At 42.9% G+C, this 22,651-nt stretch overlaps 1 protein-coding gene across 3 annotated transcripts in view; it reads right to left on the bottom strand.

Annotated features, from left to right (window-relative positions):
• Window positions 1–3,734: 3,734 nt before the first annotated feature.
• Ckap5 (cytoskeleton associated protein 5) overlaps window positions 3,735–22,651 on the bottom strand; it is a 93,202-nt gene continuing 74,285 nt past the window's right edge. For 2 of the 3 annotated variants that reach the window (XM_042675895.1, XM_042675896.1), the window contains exons 35-44: window positions 22,497–22,617; window positions 14,677–14,856; window positions 12,846–13,033; window positions 12,280–12,355; window positions 9,833–10,021; window positions 9,581–9,739; window positions 9,106–9,189; window positions 8,851–9,010; window positions 4,648–4,799; window positions 3,735–4,511 (exon numbers count right to left, since the gene is read on the bottom strand). In XM_042675895.1, coding sequence (XP_042531829.1) covers window positions 4,272–4,511; window positions 4,648–4,799; window positions 8,851–9,010; window positions 9,106–9,189; window positions 9,581–9,739; window positions 9,833–10,021; window positions 12,280–12,355; window positions 12,846–13,033; window positions 14,677–14,856; window positions 22,497–22,617 — 1,549 coding nt within the window. In that variant the 3' untranslated portion in view covers window positions 3,735–4,271. The remainder of the gene's footprint in view (window positions 4,512–4,647; window positions 4,800–8,850; window positions 9,011–9,105; window positions 9,190–9,580; window positions 9,740–9,832; window positions 10,022–12,279; window positions 12,356–12,845; window positions 13,034–14,676; window positions 14,857–22,496; window positions 22,618–22,651) is intronic. The other variant, XM_042675897.1, reaches the window with a different exon arrangement.

Raw genomic sequence — 22,651 nt, forward strand, 5'->3', positions numbered from 1 at the left:
GGGATTTGGAGAAGTAGTTTGCCCAAGGTCACACAGCTAGGGCCAAGGAGGGCTCAGAACATAGCAGATAGTGAGGTGTTGGCTGCTCTGTTGCCAAGCCTAAGTCAGAGCTTGTGCCAGACATGGAAGAGAGGCAAGAAAGAGGGAAAGAGAGTAGATTCTTCTCTCTACTTAACTTTCCTAGAAGCCCCTAGGAGGAGCCCCTTCCTCCTATCATTAAAATGGCCAATTTGGGGCTGGGAAGGTGGCTCAGTGGTTGAGCGCTTGCCTTGCATGCCTGAGGCCCTGGGTTCGATTCCTCAGCACCACATAAGCAAAAAGAAAAAAGCCAGAAATGGCGCTGTGGCTCAAATGGTAGAGCGCTAGCCTTGAGCTGAAGAGTTGAGGGACAGTGCCCAGGTCCAGAGTTTAGGCCCCACAACTGGACCCAAAAAAAAAAAAAAAAAAAAAAAAAAGGCCAATTTATTACCTGCAGTGAGGCTCAGATTAGAAAATGCCTTCCTTTGGGAGTACTGTGGGAAACGGTAGTTAGGAGTACGGGAACTCAGGTGTTAAGTTACTCAGGTTCATATTGTGGCTCCAGGCAGAGAAGGGGTAAGCACAGACAAAGCTCCTCCTGACCTGCCCGAACCTGTTTCTTTGTATTTTACACGTACAAAGGTCCCACAGCTCATTTAGTGCCCACTGCCCAGGAAGCACTCTGAAAGACACTGATGTTTTGACTCCCAACACTGCCTGCCAATTGGCCTGGGCACCTACCCTGGCATGGTTAAAGGCCCTTTACTGGTCACTTCCTCTTTCCTCCCACAAACAGCGTATGATAGTACAGGGCAGCTGTTTCCTAGAATTCTCCTAACAGTGTTTAGCAGAGATTTTCCGGAAAATAGGGGCTAGAGGGAGTTTGGTGGATCTGTAAAGGCTTTAGACAAATTAAGAAACCATGGTGCAGGACTGCAAAGGGGGCCCTATGGCAGCTGTCTTCCAGGTTACTATCAGCAGGACTCATAGGGTGCCCCACTGCTGCCTGGCCACAGAGCTCCATCACGTTCCTCAGTTATAAAGTACCATGGCATTGTTGGGACATTTATGATGCAGGGGCCACTGCAGCCTAAAACACAGGTGACAGTGAGTTTCAACTCATGTGAACCGTGCACCTGTTCATACTTCGTGGAGGCTGAGCCACGAGGATGTAAGACGGGAGAAGAGCATAGTGGTTACCATTCTCAGCTGATCTTCAATTAACTTGAATAAGTGCAAAAGGGATCCTTTTCTTTCTTTTTTTTGGGGGGGTCCGGTCGTGGGGCCTGAACTCTGGGCCTGGGCGCTGTCCCTCAGCTCTTCAGCTCAAGGCTAGCGCTCTACCACTTGAGCCAAAGCGCCACTTCCGGGTTTTTTCTTTTTGCTTATGTGGTGCTGAGGAATCGAACCCAGGGCCTCAGGCATGCAAGGCAAGTGCTCTACCACTGAACCTCCTTCCCAGCCCCGCGGGATCTTTTTCTTTACTTGGCAGTATATTGTTTAGACTCAGGGCCTCAGGCTTAACTTGGCTTGTGCTCTATCACTTGAACCAAATCTCCAGTCTGGCTTTTATTGCTGGTAATTTTGGAGATGGGGTCTCATGGACTATGTAGCCCTGGCTGGCATTAGTCTCCCAAGTGCTGTGATTACAGATATGGCCCATCACACACAGTCTTTCACTTTTCACTACATGAAGCAACAGAGAATTAGGATAGAGTTCTTTTTATTCTTTTAGATTGACCATAAAGCAGGATTAAAAAGAAAATGCAGTGCAACTTCAGTGAGTTTGCAGTATCTCTGTCACCCAGAATTTTAACCAAAGGATGGTGGAAGGGATTCAGAATGAACGCACTGCTAAGCAAGGTGGATTGTGCTTTCTAAGGAGGCTGAGATCTGGATTGTGGTTTGAAGCCAGCCCAGGGCAGAAAAAAAATCCACGAGATTCCATCTCCAAAATTATCAGCAAAATAGCCAGGCTGGAGAATGGTTTAAGTGGTAGAGAGGTCTGCTGAGTAAGCATAAAATTCATGTTCAATCCCTCAGTACTGAAAAAAAGAACACTCAGACCCCCCCTTTTTTTTTTTGGGTCAGTCATGGGACTTGAACTCTGGGTCTGGGCATTGACCCTTAGCTCTTCAGCTCAAAGCTAGTGTTCTAATACTAGAGCCACACTGCCACTTCCAGTTTTCTGGTGGTTTATTGGAGATAAGAGTCTCATGAACTTTCCTGCCTGGGCTGGCTTTGAACTGTGATCCTCAGATCTCAGCCTCCTGAGTAGCTAAGATTACAGGCTTAAACCATTGGCACCAGGCTCTAGAACCTGTTTTTTAAACAAGAACACATATTTTCATATCTCAACATCACCGTCAGTGTTGCAAGCTTTGAGATCTTGGAGTTTTCCAATGAGCTTTTCTTTTCTTTTTTTTTTTTGGGTCCGGTTGTGGGGCCTGAACTCTGGCCCTGGGTGCTGTCCCTCAGCTCTTCAGCTCAAGGCTAGCGCTCTACCATTTGAGCCACAGCGCCACTTCCGGCTTTTTTTCTTTTTTGCTTATGTGGTGCTAGGGAATCGAACCCAGGGCCTCAGGCATACAAGGCAAGCGCTCTACCACTGAGCCACCTTCCCAGCCCCTCCAATGAGCTTTTCTAACTCTAGACCCAGTGCAGTCAAATACATATGTGTGATATGCAGATGAACCCAAATCTAGCTGCTGGGTGGGAAATACTATGGCCCAAATTGGTCCTTCTACAGCTGCAAATTCCTATCTTGTCATGAACACTTACCTCTCTCCATGAAGTCCTATAAGGGAGAAAAGCAAGGTCAACTCTGGGCAGCTTAGAGATCACTTCGAAGTTATGCCTGGGGGCTGGGAAGGTGGCTCAGTGGTAGAGCGCTTGCCTTGCATGCATAAGGCCCTGGGTTTGATTCCTCAGCACCACATAAGCAGAAAAAGCCGGAAGTGGTGTTGTGGCTCAAGTAGTAGAGTGCTAGCCTTGAGCTGAAGAGCTGAGGGACAGTGCCCAGGCCCAGAGTTCAGGCCCAACTGACTGACCAAAAAAAAAAAAAAAACGTTATGCCTGGAACCAAGGGAAGGAAGACTGATTTGATGGACAACCAAGAGGGGATTCGTTTCATGTCAGTCTTTAATTTCTTGAACACCAGCTGAATAGATGGTGGGCTAAAAGTCAAAGCTGTTAGGATTGCCGAAGCCTCCCCTGGCACCCAGAACTTCTTAGTTGTAAGGAGTTTTTCTGACTGTGGACACAGTTGCTGTGGAATTTATCCCAGGGGTGAGTCTTCAGATCAGGTATAAAGCAACTGGTAGTCTGGACAAAGAGTCTCAAGATGGGAAGGAAAGGACTGAATTCTCACTGATCCATTTATGGGGTGGTAACCATTACAGGCCAGCCAATGCAATCTCAAGTCCACTTGAGCATCTAAGTGACTGATACCAGGAGTTCCTTGGAACTACCAGAGAACATTGGGAGACTGGGGGAAGTCAACCAAAGCCTCACCTGAGGAAAGGTGAGAGTTCCTGACTCCATAGGAACCGCATGGGAAAAGCAGAAAAGCGAGTCTCTCCTATTGCAGTGAGTGACGTGGCTTGGAGGGTGAGAGCCAAGAGAAGGCAGTGCTTGGAAGGCAGGTGCTGAGCATCCAGCAGTCCTGCGGGGGGCAGAGGTGTGGTGGCATAAAGAGGTGCCAGCTCTCACAAATATGGAGCACTTGGGGAAACAGGTATAGTTAATGCAAACTTTATTTATAAAAGACTCTTAAATTAGTTGTCTCATGCCATGCATTCATACAGAATACAGTGACCCTTCAGGGCTACAGAGAGAAGAGCTCACAAACTCAACGGAAAACTATTAAAGAGTTTCTAATAGTTAAAAGCTAGGAAAGATTAGGACAATTTTACAAATGAGCAAGTAAAAAGAAAACAAAAGGAGGAGGATATGGAACCTAGTCTGAGCTGAGGGCAGCTGTTTCAGTCTGTACACTAAGCTAATCCACAACAGTCTTCTAGAGGTGGAAGCGGAGGTGGTGTCAGTGATGCTGTGCAGATGGGAGGCACAGAGCGCTGCCCTGTCCAGCCCAGTGCCCTGCGCTCTTTCCCATTCCTGTCCCCATCCACGTCCACGCTGCTGAGTACTTACGATCAGTCTGTGTACGTATGCTAGGCCTGCAGCGGCCACTTCACACTACAGGGCTTCTAGTTTAGTAAACTAAAGCTGCAGGGTGTGGAGGATGGGCAGCTTCATTTGCGACTGCTCTTTATTCTCTCCAGTCTCTTTTTCAAGTCATCTATGTTGGTTGTGGAAGAGGAGGTCAGGGTTCCGGCACAGTGGGTCTGGTTGGAATCCAGGGCTGAGTGCTGGTGCTGCTCCCGTGACTCTCGCAGCTGGGAGAGCTTGCTGTGCAGCATGTCTGTAGAAGAGGCCACTGGGGGGATTGCTGGTTTGGAGAGCAAAGAGGTCAGTGGAGGCCGATCATCTTGCTAGTGAGGGAAAAACAGACACCACGTAAGTTCAGGGAAAGCAGGCTGGGATGCACTAGGGCCAAGTGACTCCCTCTGGGCTAGCCTGCCCCTGACCTGCAGTCCTCCAGACCCACATAGAAGGAAGGAGGAATACCTTTGTGTTGTCCAGACCACACCGCTGTCGGAGGATTTTTAGCCTTTCTAGGTAGACAGATGGTCCCACCTCTTCTCCATTAGTGTTACCTATGGAGGACACTGTGCTTGTTGGGGTAGGCACACATGTGACCTCCATCTGAGGGGAGATGCCTAGAGAGGAAAATATAAACAATATTGATATGTACATGTACCACATTTCCAGACTTCTTTGCTTAATCTGCCACTGAGAACACTAATTTCCAATGGTAGAGTAGCTCATATCTGTAATCCCAGCTGCTCAGAACGCACAGATTGGGAGGACTCTAGTTCAAGGACAACTGGGCAAAAAAGTTACCAAGACTTTATCTCAACCAACAAACCAATCCTGCAAGGTAGTGCATGCGTATAATTGAACTATGCAAGATGTCGTAGGTAGATCACAGTTCAAAGCTGGCCCCAGGCAAAATATGCATGAGTCTCCATCTGGATCCAGCTAAAAGAACTGCTAGTACGGATCAAGTGGTAGACTATCTGCTTAGCGATCATGAGGTCCTGAATTCAAATAAAAATAAATAAAATCTAAATAAAAATAAATAAAAACTAAATTTCCAGGGCTGGTGGTGTAACCAGTAAATACCATAAGGATTTGGGTTTAATCCCTAAAGCAAAAGCAAAAAACAAAACAAAACAAAATCCCACCCACAAAAAAAATCTCTGGAGGCTCTTCATTGTGCTCAAAACCAAAGCAATCAACAAAGGTTTATCTGGAGTTGGTGATAAAAGGCGTTCTCAAATATTCAAGATAAACTCAAAGAGAATTTCAAGGATTAATAGACAGGTGGAATGTAAGTTGGACAGTCCAACCACACCCTGGTTATGCAAAAGGTATTCCAGGAATCACAGGGTTGACTTGAGCAATCCAAAAGAGCTACTGCAGAATATATTAGAAGAGCCCAACTAAAACACCTGTGCACCTTAAATCTGCAGATTAAGGGCTGGGAATGTGGCTTATTGGTAGAGTGCTTGCTTTGCATGCATGAAGCCCTGGGTTCAATTCCTCAGTACTACATGAACACAAAAAGCCAGAAGTGGCATGGTGGCTCAAGTGGTAGAGTGCTGGCCTTAAGCAAAAGAAGCTCAGGGACAGTGCCCAGACCCAAAGTCAAAGCCCCAGGACTGGAAAAAGAAAAAAAAAAAAAAAAAAAAGAAGATTCAGATTAAATTTAGACCAGTTAATAAAACTGGGAGCTCTTTGCTGTAAAGAACTATGTGGGCCCTATGACCTTTAAGAGGTCCTTATGAGGGCTGGGAAGTTGGCTCAGTGGTAGAGCGCTTGCATTGCATGCCTGAGGCCCTGGGTTCGATTCCTCAGCACCACATAAGCAAAAAGAAAAAAGCCGGAAGTGGCGCTGTGGCTCAAGTGGTAGAGCACTAGCCTTGAGCTGAAGAGCTGAGGGACAGCACTCAGGCCCAGAGTTCAGGCCCCACGACTGGACCCAAAAAAAAAAAAAAAAAAAGAGGTCCTTATGAGGGACACAGAGAGATGCTGAGGTGTTTAGCATTAGAGTGTTTATAACCTTGTCACAAAGATCAATGTTCTGGGAGGAGAAGGAAAACCATTAACTAAACCAAAACAAGAGCAAGAAAATCAATTTCAGGTCCTTAACTTCTGAGAGGGAACAATCATAAAATACAACATTTTAAAAATAACTTGGGCTCAGTGATATAATTCTTGTCTTACATACATTGAGGCCCTGGGTTCCTGGGTTTGATTCTCAGTACCACAAAACAAGAACACCAATTCCTCCCCCTCCTCCCCAAAATCCTGGGGCTTGTACTTTAGGCCTGGGCACTGTCCCTGAGCTTCTTTTACTTAAGGCTAGCACTCTACCACTTGAGCCACGGTGCCATTTCTGCCTTTTTTGTTTATCAGTCTCACGGACTTTCTTTCCTGCCCAGGCTGGCTTTAAAATGAGATCCTCAGATCTCAGCCTTCTGAGTAGCTAGGATTATAGGTATGAGCCATCAGTGCTTGGCATGAATGCCAATTTTATTTATTTTTTACTTTTTTTATTGTAAAGATACTATACAGAGGGTTACAGTTACATGAGTAAGGTAATGAATGAGTGCACTTCCTATTGGGCATTGTTACCTCCTCCATTGTTTTCCCCCTACTATCCCTTCCCTCCCTACCTTCCCCGAGGTTTTTTTTTTTTTTTAATTGTGATTAAGTGATTACATAATTTCCCAAATTTCACAGTATTGTGGAATAATGATGCTCATTTAAAGTCACAAGTTCATTCTAACTTTCCTGGGGCAAATTGTCTATCATGGTCTATAACATATAACAGTGTACACATATACACCATACATGTGATCAGCAGCATGGGGATATTTAGTAGTGATTGGACCAGATGAGTGGAAGTTCTTTGTTTCTTTTTTTGTTTTGTTTTGGTCCGGTCGTGGGGCCTGAACTCTGGGCCTGGGCGCTGTCCCTCAGCTCTTCAGCTCAAGGCTAGCCCTCTACCACTTGAGCCACAGCGCCACTTCCGGCTTTTTTTCTTTTTTTGCTTATGTGGTGCTGAGGAATCGAACCCAGGGCCTCAGGCATGCAAGGCAAGCGCTCTACCACTGAGCCACCTTCCCAGCCCCAGTTCTTTGTTTCTTAAGTCCTGTTAATTTTGTCGTATCACCTAACATTTTGGATTTAACATCCACTTATCAGGGAGACCATGTACCGTTTGTCTCTTTGCTCTTGGCTTACTTCGCTCAACATGATTCCTTCTAGCTCCATCCATTTCCCTGCAAATGCTATTATTTTGTCATTTCTAATGGCTGCATAATATTCCATTGTGTATAGATACCACAGTTTTTGGATCCATTCATCTGTGGTGGGGCATCTGGGTTGTTTCCATATCCTAGCTATTGTGAACAGTGCTGCAATAAACATGGAGGTGCACGTGTCCTTGTATATTGGTTCCTGTTGTTCAGGGTAGATGCCTAGAAGTGGTATGACTGGGTCATAAGGGAGGTCAATCTTTAGCTTTCTAAGGACGCTCCAGACTGCTTTCCAAAGTGGTTGTATAAGTGTACATGAATGCCAATTTTACATCAACATAAATTTGTTATTCTTCCAAAAGAAAAATGGAAGAAAAAAAATAGAAGTGTAACACAGGGAAAAGCAAAGAAGGTATTTTTTTTTAAGAAGAGAAAAATGAGAGAAAGAGGCCCTTCTGTATATAAATATGTGTATACACTCTGCTCCCCATCTTCAAGAAAACCCCATTACTCCCTGCCCCCCCAAAAATAGTTTCTTGGAGAGGAGTAATATAAGGTATCAAAAACTAGGAATATTCCAACTGGTTAAGAGTGGAAATGAAGCTTTAGCTGAGAAGGACATGCAAAGAGAATGTGACCTGAATCAGAAACACAAACAAACTCTGAAATTGAATAGTAGGTACAGTTCATTGAACTTGGACAAAACCTTAACACAGAGTAAACGCGACAGTTGTACTCTGCCCTGACAGGGGGCTTTTGCAGCTGGCTCTATCTGGTTGAAGGCTGTGGCAGTTTTTTCTAACTAAAACCTCTTTCAAGATGCCACTAGACTGAGAGCAGTAATTTTCAGTGGTTTTTTTTTTTGGTCCCGTTTTGGGGCCTAAACTCTGGGCCTGGACGCTGTCCCTAAGTTCTTCAGCTCAAGGCTAGAGCTCTACCACCTGAGCCACAGCGCCACTTCCGTTTTTTTTCCTTTTTTGCTTATGTGGTGCTGAGGAATCGAACCAGGGCCTCATGCATGCAAGGCAAGCGCTCTACCACTGAGCCACCTTCCCAGTCCAATTTTCAGTGTTTTTAAAAAATAATTTATTGTGGAGATAGTAACATTTCAGCTTGAACTTAGGATATTCATTCACTAATTTATATCATTTAACCATTTTTTTTTTGGTCTGTTGTGGGGCTTGAACTCTGGACCTGGACACTGTCCCTCAGCTCTTTAGCTCTACCACTTGAGCCACAGTGCCACTTCTGGTTTTCGGGTAGTTTATTAGAGATGAGTCTTACAAATTTTCCTGCCTAGGCTGGCTTTGAACTAAGATTTTCTTATCTCAGCCTCCTGAGTAGCCACCACCAACACCTGGCTACTTATTAGTTTTTGACAGATTTACAAGCTGGGAGCTATTTTGAGCTCATTCCTGGAACTCTCAAAGAAAATCATCCATACCTGTTGAAGTGGGAATGCGGCCTTTGCCTTCCCTCTCCATCTCAATCACCCGAAGACCTCTTTCAACATAACTCTGAAAGAACTGTGAGGAATTTTTCAAAAATGGTTCAATATCAGCATCTGAGTATTTCTTCTTATATTCATATAGCTCTGCTAAACCCTGATAAATAAGAAAAAGGAAGAAGTTGGAATGGATGTATTAGTGCTCCTTTTCCAGAAAGCATCTCCCCTTAGTCTTAACTCTTTCCCTCTTACCTCCTTAGTATTCTCTTTGGAGCCAATCTTCTTAAAAATCTCTGCTAAGAAATCATTTACTTTAGCCTTTGATGACTTTTCATCCTGAAAAATGAAAGGCACAAAGGTGGGCTGATTTGACTTGAATTATTAATTAGGAGCTAATGATAAGCTCTTAACAGAAAAGTACCTCAAAATCTGGACCTGCTAAGTTCCGCAGGGAGGGGAGGCATCAGTCCTGCAGGTTTGCAGCAGAACCATCAACATGATGAGCCTTCAGTCAGGTTTTCCCCTCACTTAATGATGGAGAAACTGGTCTATCTCTCCCCAATTAAATAGAGCCCACAGTGAATTTATCTAAGGACCAATGCTTTGGGGCCATAGAAAACTTTCCTTGAAGCCCCAAAACACATCATTATTTCTCATTTTTAGAACTTTAGAATGGAAATGGTTAAGCACCACAAGAGAATGATAATACCAGTCCCTAAGCCTTCACCTTGCAAGTCAGGCCACTCACTATTCGAGAAGCTCCCTTTTCTGTTTCCTTATCAGACTTGTTGCCAGTCTGGTCCATACTGTGCTTCATCATCCGGCAGAGATGGGCTTCCAGCTCGGACTCATTCTTATTGTCAATCATTGTGAGGTGGTCTAGGATCTGAGGGAGACAAGCACATTCAAATAGTAGCAATGCCTTTCCCATGATGTTCTTCTATGATCTCTTTAGGGACCAGTTGCTGTTCTCATTCACCTTGGGTCCTTTTAATTTGCATAAGGTGTGCAGGAGGGTCTTTAGGGTCCTTATAGGAAATTCACTTTTGCATTGCTTCAGTTTCTCTTTAGGGAACACCTTCATGAAAATGTGGATATCTAGAAGAATTCTGTCTAGGTTAATGCTGTTGATGGTGTCTGGCAATAGTCGAACCATTCTCCAGAGACACTATTGAAAAAAAGAAACATAGTTAGAAGTGACTGAAGAATGAGGATAATTTGTTATCCTTCCCAAGTTCATAGCTCACTTCAGAAAAGATGGGCAGGTATATAAATGTGGATCTTCTCAGCTACTAGAATAGAAAACATCATCTCAATTGTGTTAATCACTGAAGTAGGACAAATCATCCTTCTAACCATCCATCCCTCCTTTTTCTTCCCACACTCCCAGAGATGGAGGCCATCATTTAATATTGTGAAAATGTGTTTTGCAGCCATCACCAAAAGTGGTAGAGGACAAAATGAAGTTAATCCCTTTGAGCCATAAAAAGTTTTTCAGCCAGGTGTCGATGGCTCACACCTGTAATCCTAGCTACTCAGGAGGCCGAGATCTCAGGATCATGGTTCAAAGGCAGCCTGGGCAGGAAAGTCTGTGAGACTCTTATCTCCAATAAACTACTCAGAAAACCGGAAGTGGAGCTGTAGCTCAAGTGGTAGAGAGCTAGCCTTGAGCTGAAGAGCTGAGGGACAGTGCCCAGGCCCAGAGTTTAAGCCCCACAACCACAAAAATAAAAAACAAAATAAAAAAAAAATTCAATGTGGTAAAGAAGGTATCTTGCCCTCTTGTCAAAGAGCTGGGGCAGAAATTTCTGCCCATTCGAAAGGATGGTGAAGTTTAGGCTGTGTGAGGACATTACTAAGGTCTAAGGTCAGCAGGTTGACATAGTCCAGGTTTACAGGAAGAAGTATGTCATCTACACTGAATAGGTGCATCAGGAAAAGGTTTAGAGGACAATTGTTCACTCCAGCAAGGTGTTAACACCAGGCTCAAATTTAACAAAGACTGCAAAAAGATCCTGGAATGGGAAGCCAAATCTTACAAAGTACGAAAGAATAGCACATATAAAGAAGAAACAAGGCAATCTTAAGACAATGTTCAGAGGAAACTGCTTAAATGAAGAAAATGAGCCAGGCACCACTGGCTCATGGCTGGAATCTGAGATCTGAGGATCATGGTTCAAACTCAACCTGTACAGACACATTCAAGATATTATCTCCAATTAACCACCCAAAACCCCACAAACAAACAAAAACAAAACCAGAAGAAGAGGTGTGGCTCAACTAGTAGAGTGCCAGCCTTAAGTGAAGGTATAAGGCCTTGAGTTCAAGTACTGGTACCAAAAAAAAAAAAAAAAGGAAATTCTGGGGCTGGGAAGGTGGCTCAGTGGTAGAGTGCTTGCCTTGCATGCCTGAGGCCCTGGGTTCGATTCCTCAGCACCACATAATTAAAAAGAAAAGAAAGCTGGAAGTGGTGCTGTGGCTCAAGTGGTAGAGCGCTAGCCTTGAGCTGAAGAGCTGAGGGACAGCGCCCAGGCCCAGAGTTCAGGCCCCACGACCGGAACCCCCCCCCCAAAAAAAAGGAAATTCCATTTTGGGTTTCTTGGTACTTGAGAATAGAATAATTTAAATTGTTTAACTAAATCTAAGATTTCTTATACTATTATCATGTAGTAGACTTACAATATTATACATATGTTCATTCAGAGTCTCTAATTAAGAGACTGAAATATTATAGGGCCATACATCTTTACCCCTCAAAAATTAAAAACTGTCCTATCAAACTTCTTGCCATTTGAATCTAGGAGAATTGGTGAAATATCTACAATACAGCTGTCTGAGGCCAAAAGTTTTTAGGCTTGAGCTCAGGGTATAAATTGGCAAAAGGGGAATTTTTATTTTTTAAAAATTATTTACTTATTAGTCAGGCACCAATGGTTCATGCCTGTAATCCTAGCTACTCAGGAGGCTGAGATCTGAAGATCATGGTTCAAAGGCAGCTGGGGCAGGACAGCCCATGAGACTCTCATCTCCAGTTGACCACAAAAAAGAGTGGGGGGGTGGGGGGGGAGGAGGGGCCCAGAAGTGGAGCTGTGGCTCAAGCTCAAGTGGTAGAGCACTAGCCTTGAGCAAAAGAGCTCAAATTAGGCTGGCCTTGGGGCTTATATGTATACATACACATGCACATGAGACTGTCTCACTGGAGACAGGGCGCAGACTGGCCTTGAACTCATGACCTTCTTGTCTTTGCCACCTGTGTGCTGGGACTACAAGTAGTGTGTACTACTATGCTAGGTTTGCCAATGACATCTTTTCAGATATGTCTTAGTTTATTTCAATGTTTTAAGCTCAATTTTTTTTTTCCTTATACGTCTAACAAAGTGATGGTATATTTGAAAAGAAAAAGAGATAAAGTAATTTCAACATCACCTTCATAACAAGCTCTGAGAATTTGGGAGAACTGGCTGTTGCTAGCAGGCTATCTTGGAGCAAAACAAGTAGGGCACTGGAAAGACAAACATACCAACATAACAACATGAATATATTTCAAGACTTCATTATAATACAATCAAATCATTGAAAGGCCAACTATGAATATTCCCTATCCATCTAGTAAACTGAGAACTCATGGATAAGGATCCACCTATGATTATTTACCATTTGGTTATTAAAAATAAAAATCACTAAGTTCTTACTATGGTAAAGTTATCTGGTTTTTAGTGTCATTGGTAGACCAGAGAGAAATGTACCTGAAATGAACATGCTAGGAGAACTGATACATTTCATAGTCCATTCTAGAGAAGTCATAGTATTAGTCATCTACTGAGTTGCTACTAAACTATAGTCTCAGACTGGAACACTTTGGCTCCTAAATAAGAATAATAAGCCAACTTATTAGAAAAATATGAACTTACAGTTGACCTAATTTATAGTTGACTTTCTAATTTTCATTTGTAAACAAAAGAGAGGCTATTTGGACTTTTCTGCAAATATACCTCAGGATGTTGGTCTGGTCTGATTTCTCCAAAACTTTCACCACCAAGAGGTTCACAGAACGGATCACCTGTTGTCCTTCCTCCAGATCTTCAATCCGGGAATCCAGCATTAAGGTGATGAGGCCATGCATCAGGTCTTTTAGTACTCCAGTGGAGGCTTCCCGGGCCAGGCTCTCTATCTGAAACAGCTATCCAATCCTAACTATGTTAGGGTGGTGTTAGGTGTTGGTGGCTCATGCCTATAATTCTAGCTACTGTAGAGGCTGAGATCTGAGGATCATAGTTCAAAGCCAGCCCAGGCAAGAAAGTCTGTGAGACTCTTCAATCAACCACCAGAAAGCTAGAAGTGGTGCTGTGGCTCAAAGTGGTAGAGTGTTAGCCTTGAGCATATAAGCTCAGGGACAGTGCCCACAGAAGAAAAAAGACAAATATGTCTGATATATTCTAGTACATGAATATATGTATTTTTGTTTCTTTTATTTTTTGCTAGGCCTGCGGCTTGAACTTAGAGTGTAGGTATTGTCCCCAAGCTTCTTTTGCTCAAAGCTATCGCTCTATCACTTGAGCCACAGTGCCACTTCCGGCTTTTTCTGTTTGTGTAGTACTGAGGAATCAAACCCAGGGCTTCATGCACATTAGGTAAGCATTCTACCACTAATCCACATTCCCAGCCCGTTTATTTATTTTTATTTTTTTTTTTATTGTTTAGCAATAGCATCTCATTAGTTCATCTGGCCTGGAACTTGAAAATCTGCCTCAGCCTCCCAAAAACTGGGATTACAGGCATGAATTAACATGCCCAGAACAATTTTTTTTCCCCCAGTCATGGGGCTTGAATTCTGGGCTTGGGCGCTATCCCTCAGCTCTTTAGCTCAAGGTGAGTACTCTACCGCTTAAGCCACAGTGCCACTTCCGATTTTCTGGTGGTTTATTGAAGATAAGAGTCTCCTGCCCGGGTGGGCTTTGAACCGTGACCCTCAGATCTCAGCCTCCTGAGTAGCTAGGATTACAGATGTGAGCCACCGACACCCAGCTGTATTTTTAAGACCTGAGAGTTTTGGTTTAAAATTGTCAAATGGGATTCCTCAGTAATTGCCAGAATTATTTGGAGTGCTATTTTCCTAGTATACTATTTTTAATGTAAGCACAATTATTTGTGAAAAGCAAAATAGGGGCTACCATATTTAATAAAGAACTTGAAGCCATCTGCCAGTGGCTCATACTTGTAATCCTAGCTACTTAGGAGGCTGAGATCTGAGGATCACAGTTCAATGCCAGCCTGGGCAGGATAGTCTGTTTGACTCATCTCCAATAAATCACTCAGAAAAAAATGGGTGGGGGGAGGGAGATGGGAAGGGATGGGAAGGGGAAACAAAGGAGGAGGCAACAATGCTTGATAAGAAATGTACTTATTATCTTGCCCATGTAATTGTAACCCCTCTGTACGGTATTTTCACAATAAAAAAAAGAAAAAATGGAAATGGTACTGTGGCTCAAGTGGTAGAACAATAACTAGCCTTGAGCACAAAGAGGGGCTCAGGGATAGAGCCCAAGTCTTGAGTTCAAGCCCCAGGACTGGAAAAAAAAAAAAAAGAAGAAAGAAAAAAGAACTCGATAGGAAGCAGACTTTTAGGTGGCAAGTAAGCATTCTACCTTTTATTCTAACAATAAAGCAAGCTAGAGATATCCCAATATTCATAGAGTTAGTCAATAGCTTGCTATAGAACTCATGGAAAATTTCACGAAGTGACACAGAATTCACTGAGATATCCACACTGATGTTGACTGGGTAGGAGACTAAAGGAAAACTCCCTCACTGTAAAGACCTTACCGAAATCATGTTGCCGATGATACAGCTGTACAGCTTGATGATCTCATCCTTCTCTAACTTCTCATCTGCCATATGTGTGTTGTAGATGAGTCTCAGCTGCATGAATGTGGCTATCAGAAACTGATCGATATGGCCAGACATGGCTTCAGCTTTGTCTTCCTGTCTCAGGACCTCATCAATCTGGCAACAAAAATTCCAAAATGCATTTCTCAAGCTTCATATTGCATAGCGGATACTCTTAAGAAATGATTCTACAGGAGTATTTACTAGCAAAGCACTTCCAGTATATACTTACCTAGAAAAAACTCAGTTACTTTACACATAACTTATCCTGAGATTCAATCATTCAATATATATTTACTGAGCAAGTTACTATTAAATGAGCATCAGATCTATTCTAAGAGGCTAATTTAGAGAAAAATAATCTCTGTTTAAATGTTCAATTTATTAAAAAGAGGTTTGGAGATTCTTTAGGCAAGACTGATAGGAAGTTAAAAAAGAAAAAAAAGAAGAAGAAAGGAACTGGATATGGTGACATACACCTGTAATGTAATCCCTGCATTTAGAAGTGCCACTCTGGTCTACAAAACGATCTAGAGGATAGCTTGGTATACACAGCAAGATCCCGTCAGACAAATTTTGAAAAGAAAATTTTCATGGGAAAAAACAAGATGGGCTCAGTGGTAGAGTATTTGTCCGGAATGTATATTGCTCAGTCTTTGATCACTAGAACTAACAAGGAAAAAGAATTAACAAAAAAAGATCTCCATTTACCAGGGAAGCAAAGTGAGGCTCATAAAACTCAGACTACTTAGTCTAAATTGAAAACTTAGCCAGGCCTTGTTGGCTCATGCCTATAATCCTAGCTACTTGGGAGGCTAAGATCTGAACATCATGGTTTGAAGCCAGCCTGGGCAGGAAAGTCTGTGAGACTCCAAATTAACCACCAGAAAACTGGAAGTGGTGCTGTGGCTCAAAGTGGTAGAGTGATAGCTTTGAGCCAAAGAGCTCAAAGACAGTGCCCAGGTTCTGAATCCAAAGTCTTACAACTGACCAAAACAAAACAAAAAAACAAATTGAAAACTCAAGTTACCATATTTTGGTTCAGTGTTTTTCCTGTTTTAGTACATTGACTGATTATCACTAACAGTAAAACGTTCTATGTATGGAAAAGTATGCATTTCCTATACAATAGTATGAAAGTATCTTCGCTGAGCCTATGCTATACACATAAAATGCAGTTTTATGATTATATAAATAATACTCCAGGGCTGGGAAGGTGATTCAGTGGTAGAGTGCTTGCCTTGCATGCATGAGGCCCTAGGTTTGATTCCTCAGCACCACATAAGCAGAAAAAAGCTGGATGTGGTGCTGTGGCTCAAGTGGTAGGGTGTTACCATTGAGCTGAAGAGCTGAGGGACAGCACCCAGGCCCAGAGTTCAGCCCCCACGACCGACAAAAAAAATAAAATAATAAATAAAAATAAATAATACCACAAATATGGTATATAACATGTGAACACTGTTATATATTACAGACTGTGATAGACAATTTGCTCCAGGAAAGTTAGAATGAACTTGTGACTTTGAAATTATGTAATCACTTAATCACAATCAAAAAAAAAAAGAAAAAAAAAAGAACCTCGGGGAAGGGAGGGAGGGAGGGGATGGTAGGGGGAAAACAATGGAGGGGGTAACATTGTTCAAGAGGAAGTGTACTCATTACCTCACTCATGTAACTGTAACCCTCTGTATAGTATCTTTACAATAAAAAAAAAAATACTCCAAAATAACCATGCTCAATCTTCAATAATCCTCCTTTTGACCTGGGCTGTAACACACAAACCTCTAGGCAGACAGGTACCACTTACACACTGTAGTAGTGGTCACTGGTGTTGTGGAAACTGTGGTCCTGTTTCAACTTATCTCTTTACAGTATACATGCTTCCTAAGCACAACGTCATATAACTGGGACAGTTTAACAATATTTCTACATGGACACCATGAAAAAAGTACTATGTATCTGAGGAGGCTTACTCCCCTTGTTTTACCTAGAGAACTAACAGTAACAAGCTATTTTACAATAGTGTATATATGATCATGTCTATATACTTGGGCCAAGGTTTAAGGTACTATTTATGTACTTATCTGCACCTAGCCTTTTAATTCAAGAGATTTTTTTTTTTTTTTTGGTCGGTTGTGGGGCTTGAACTCTGGGCCTGGGCGCTGGCCCTCAGCTCTTCAACTCAAGGCGAGGGCTCTACCGCTTGATCCACAGCGCCACTTCCGGTTTTCTAGTGGTTTTATTGGAGATAAGAGTCTCACGGACTTTCCTACCCGGGCTAGCTTTGAACCATGATCCTCAGATCTCAGCCTCCTGAGTAGCTAGGATTACAGGCGTAAGCCACCGGCGCCCGGCTAAGAGAAAAATTTTAAAGTCACTAAAATCAAGAATAACTCTGTAAAAGCTGCACAACAACCTATGCATGCATGTATCAAAATTATACCCATTATTCCCTTACTGATGAATTTTCAGTGTTTCTAGTTTGGCCATTTGTATACTATCTGTTAAATAAATATCTTGGTATGTACATACATGCGTATGTGTGTGTATCCTAATGTGCTTGTATTTTTATTTCCAAAATAAGAGCTTTTTAAGAGTATAATTTATTAGTTTGAATGACACAGTACAGTTTTGTGTATGTGTTGTGTGCTGGGGAATGAAACTAGGGACTTGAGCATGCTAAGCACACACTACAAACCATCTACAACTCCAGGTCCTTTAGTACTTCAAAATATTGGGAGTGGGCCATGTGCTGTGGTGGAACAGGATTGGTCAGTTTTTCACATGTTCACTAACTTTCTATCTTCTAAGATTTGCTTATTCATACTTAATGTTTCTCTAAGGTTCTTTTTTCTCTCTCTCAAGATCCCATTGATTATATGGGTTGCAAATATATGATATAATATTTCATTTGTTTAGTATATAGGAATTTTCTCTTAAATTTTTTTCCCTCCATCAACCTTACATGTTGTTTATACCATGATAATATACACCAGTACTTCCTCCCATAATATATAACATAAAGGGATTACATTACTTTTTTTTTTTTTTTTCTGATCATGGGGCTTGAACTCTGGTTGGGCGCTGTCCCTGCGCTTTCCAGCTCAAGGTGAGCACTCTACCACTTGAGCAACAGTGCCACTTCTGGTTTTCTAGTGGTTTATTGGAGATAAGAGTCTCATGGACTTTCCTACCAGGGCTGGCTTTGAACCGCAATCCTCAGATCTCAGCCTCCTGAGTAGCTAGGATTACAGGCGCCCAGCACTTAATCTCCCCCGCCCCTCTTTCAGCAATAGAAAACCACTTTCTTGATTTTATTATTTTTTTGGCCAGTCATGGGGCTTGAACTCTGGGCCTGGGCACTGTCTCTGGGCTCTTCAGTTCAAGGCTACAACTCTACCACTTGAGCCATAGCACCACTCCCAGCCTTTTCTGTTTATGTGGTGCGGAGGAATCGAACCCAGGGCCTCATGCATACGAGGCAAGCACTGAGCCACCTTCCCAGCCCATACTTTCTTGATTTTATCTCTTTCTTTTTCTGTGCCCTCCCAGCTTCCCTCTTATGTGTAAATGTATATACCATATGTGGGGTCAAGAACATAGAGTCATCTAAAAATGATGCAACAAATTAAGAAAAGATCCTTTGTTTCTTGAGTCTTATTTACTTTGTCATATCTTGTTGCATTTTGAATTTAACATCCACATATCAGGGAGGTCTCCCTGCCATTTGTCGTGGCTTATTTTGCTCAACATGATTTGTTCTAGTTCCATCCATTTCCCTGCGAATGCTATTATTTTGTCCTTTCTAATGGCTGGGTAATATTCCATCGTACGTAGGTACCATAATTTTTTGATCCATTCATCTGTAGTGGGGCATCTGGGTTGTTTCTTTGTTATCGTGAACAGTGCAGTAATGAACACAAAAAGTACATGTATCCTTGTATCTAGGTTCCTGTTGCTCAGGGTAGATGCCCAGGAGTGGTATGGCTGGGTCATAGTAAGGTCTATATTCAGTTTTCTGAGGAACCTCCAGACTGCTTTCCAGAGTGGTTGTATTAGTATACATTCCCACCAGTAGTGCAGTAGAATTTTTTTTTTTAATTTTATTTAATTTTATTTGAGAACATACTGTACAGAGGGGTTACAATTACATGGGCAGGATAATGCATACATTTCTTACCAAGCATTGCAGCCTCCTCCTTTGTTTACCCTTCACCTCCCTTCCCAGCCTCCCCCCTCCCCCCCACCCAATCATACCCCCAGTAGAATTTTTTTTTGGGGGGGGGGGGTGTCAGTCGTGGTACCTGAACTCTGGGCCTGGGTGCTGTCCCTCAGCTCTTTAGCTCAAGGCTAGTGCTCTACCACTTGAGCCTCAATACCACTTCTGGCTTTTTCCTGCATATGTGGTGCTGAGGAATCGAACCCAGGGCCTCATGCATGCAAGGCATGCACTCTTCCACTGAGCCACCTTCCCAGCCCTTGGCTCCATTCTCATTCCTGATGTATTAATTTTTTTTGGCTGTGGGGGTCTGAACTCTGGGCCTAGGCACTGTCCCTCAGCTAGTCAGCTCAAAGCTAGCTGTCTACCACTTGAGCCACAGAGCCACTTCCAGCTTTTTCTGTTCATGTGGTGCTGAGGAATCAAACCCAGGGCCTCATGCATGCAAGGTAAGCACTCTACCACTGAGCCACCTTCCCAACCCCTGTTTTAATTTTTGTTCTCTAATCAGGAAGTACTAGAGTTTGAACTCAGGGCCTTATGCTTGCACAGCAGAAGTCTGACACTTGAGAGATGCTGCCAGCCTGGCTTTTTGCTGGTTAACTGGAGATTAAGTGTTTTATGGACTTGTTGGGCTATTTTTGAACCTCAATCCTCAGATTTCAGCTTCCTGAATAGCTAGGATTATAGTCACAAGTTACCAGTGCTTGGCTCTTGTGTGGCTTTTTTTTTTCTTGGGTCCAGTCGTGGGGCCTGAACTCTGGGCCTGGGCGCTGTCCCTCAGCTCTTCAGCTCAAGGCTAGCGCTCTACCACTTGAGCCACAGCGCCACTTCCGGCTTTTTTCTTTTTGCTTATGTGGTGCTGAGGAATCGAACCCAGGGCCTCATGCATGCAAGGCAAGTGTTCTACCACTGAGCCACCTTCCCAGACCATTGTGTGGCTTTTTTTTTTTTAATTGTTCTTTTAATGTGTGTGTGCTGGTCCAGGGGCTTGAACTCAGGACTTGAATGATGTCTCTGAGCTTCTCAACTCAAGGCCAGTGTTCTACCACTTGAGCCACAGCTCCATTTCTGGCTTTTTGGTGGTTTAACGAGATAAGAATCTCACAGACTTTCTTGTCCAAGCTGGCTTTAAATTGTGATAATCAGATCTTAGCCTCCTGGGTAGCTAGGATTACAGACATGAGGCACCAGTGCTTGACTGCTGTGTGTCTTTTTAGGATACACCATCTTCCAGCCCAGGCTAAGCTTGTACTAGAATTCTCTTGACTTTACTTGGAATTACAGATGTGCACTACTATACCAGGATCCTAATGTTATCATTATTTATTAACCCAAACATTCTCTTTCATAACTGTAACTATCAAAAATCAGGAAGTTAATACTTGTACATTCCGGCATATTGATGATGTTTATCCTGATTCAATGATTAAGATACTGTCTTCCAGGCTTCTCGATGGTCAAATCACTCTTGGAGTTTTTATTATTATTTTGTACTTTGATGTTATTTTTTTTGGTAAGGAAGTACTATGAAAACTGTAAAACTCCTTCTTTTCAGCTGGGTGCCGGTGGTTCATGTCTGTAATCTTAGCTACTCAGGAAGCTGAGACCTGAGACTCACGGTTCAAGCTGAGACAAGAAAGTCCATGTACTCTTTTTGTTTGTTTTTTTTGGGTCCGGTTATGGGGCCTAAACTCTGGGCCTGGGCGCTATCCCTCAGCTCTTCAGCTCAAGGCTAGCGCTCTACCACTTGAGCCACAGCGCCACTTCCGGCTTTTTTCTTTTTGCTTATGTGGTGCTGAGGAATCGAATCCAGGGCCTCATGCATGCAAGACATGTGCTCTACCACTGAGCCACCTTCCCAGCCCCAGTTCATGTACTCTTATCCCCAAGTTTATATATAGAAACTCAGAAGGCTGAGAAAAGAGAAATCGAGTTTGAAGACAAATTTGTGACTCTATCTCCACTGGCAGAAAAAGAGAAAGCATGACTCAAGTGGTGGAGTGCCTGCTGTGAGTGAAAAAAATATGAGCAAGAGCATGAAGCATGAAGTATTGGTGAAACAAAAGCAAACAACAAAAAACCTCAAGCAGTATCCTCTGTGGGTACAACTCAGTGGTACAGTGCTTGCCTAGCATATATAAGTTCTGGTGTTCCATTATACCAAAAAAATTTAAAACCATGTAGGGTCTTTATTTAAAATTTTCAAATGGCTTCCCATTACACTTATAATTTAAGCAACTCAGATGAGTGTCAGTAATGCTGGCTACTTAGGAGCTAGAGATGATAAAGATCAGTCTGTAGTCAGCTCAAGTAAAAAGTTGGCAAAAAAAAAAAAAACCCCAAAATTGCCTTGCATGCGTGAGGCCCTGGGTTCCATTCCTCAGCATCACATAAGCAAAAAGAAAAAAGCCGGAAGTGGCGCTATGGCTCAAGTGGTAGAGTGGTAGCCTTGAGCTGAAGAGTTGAGGGACAGCACCCAGGCCCAGAGTTCAGTCCCCACGACCGGAACACAGACACATAGACACACACACACACACACCTCCACGACTGGACACCTCCCCCCCCCCCCCCCCCCCCCCGCCCCACCTCCTCATCTCAACCAACAAAAAACTGGGCATGCTGAGCCTGTAATCCCAGCTACATGGAAAGCATAAATAGAAAAATTGCATCCTATCTTTAAATTAACAAAAGCAAAAATAGGGCTGGGGCATGGCTCCTTTAGTAGGATGCCTGTCTAGCAAGTATAAGGCCCTGAGTTCAAACCCATAACTCCTTCTTAAAAAAAAAAAATCACAGCTGGGCGCCGGTGGCTCACGCCTGTAATCCTAGCTACTCAGGAGGCTGAGATCTGAGAATCGTGGTTCAAAGCCAGCCCAGGCAGGAAAGACCGTGAGACTCCTATCTCCAATAAACCACTAGAAAACCGGAAGTGGCGCTGTAGCTCAAGTGGTAGAGCGCTTGCCTTGAGCTGAAGAGCTGAGGGACAGCGCCCAGGCCCAGGGTTCAAGCCCCATGACCGACAAAAAAAAAAAAAAAATCACAACTTACTGAACATGGTAACCACTTCCTAACTTTTGTACTAGCCTTTGTTTATTCGCTGTTTCCCATGTGGAATGTTCTTATCTGCATCAGCACATTTATTGATAAAAATTTTTCCTGATCATTCAATCTAAGTAACTGTACAGTCTCTCCCACCTCTCCGAGTTATATTTACATAATAGTCATTTTCTTCTTGTTGACAAGTAAATATTTTATTTTTCCATTAAGATCTAAATTCCATGAGAATTAGTCCTTACTTGTTTACTGCTGTATTTCCAGCTTCTGATAAATGAATGTATATAATTATAAAAATGCAAAGGCTGTATTAGAGCTATATCCTCTGAGTGAGTTTCAATGTGTTTTTTCTTTTTAAATAGGGGTAGTAATGAATATGCTCTGCCTCTCTTAATATTATGACTACTAATGTGCAATCTATCATTCTTACAGCCACTAAATCTATCATTGGAATTACTACCATTGGGGAAACTCCCATTACCTGTGTTAGAGCCTGGATACTTGTGCTGATGTCACCACTGGCTACTTGGGAGATAATAAAATTGATTGTGGATGCTGTATTACTGTGCATATCATCAAAGTGTGGAGAAACAGCCCGGATCCTAGACAGCAGAGCAAAGGGAAAAATTCAGTCTA

The sequence above is a fragment of the Dipodomys spectabilis genome, unplaced genomic scaffold (assembly GCF_019054845.1).
Source record: "Dipodomys spectabilis isolate Male_0828 unplaced genomic scaffold, ASM1905484v1 ptg000030l, whole genome shotgun sequence".
In the NCBI taxonomy this organism is placed as follows: Eukaryota; Metazoa; Chordata; class Mammalia; order Rodentia; family Heteromyidae; genus Dipodomys; species Dipodomys spectabilis.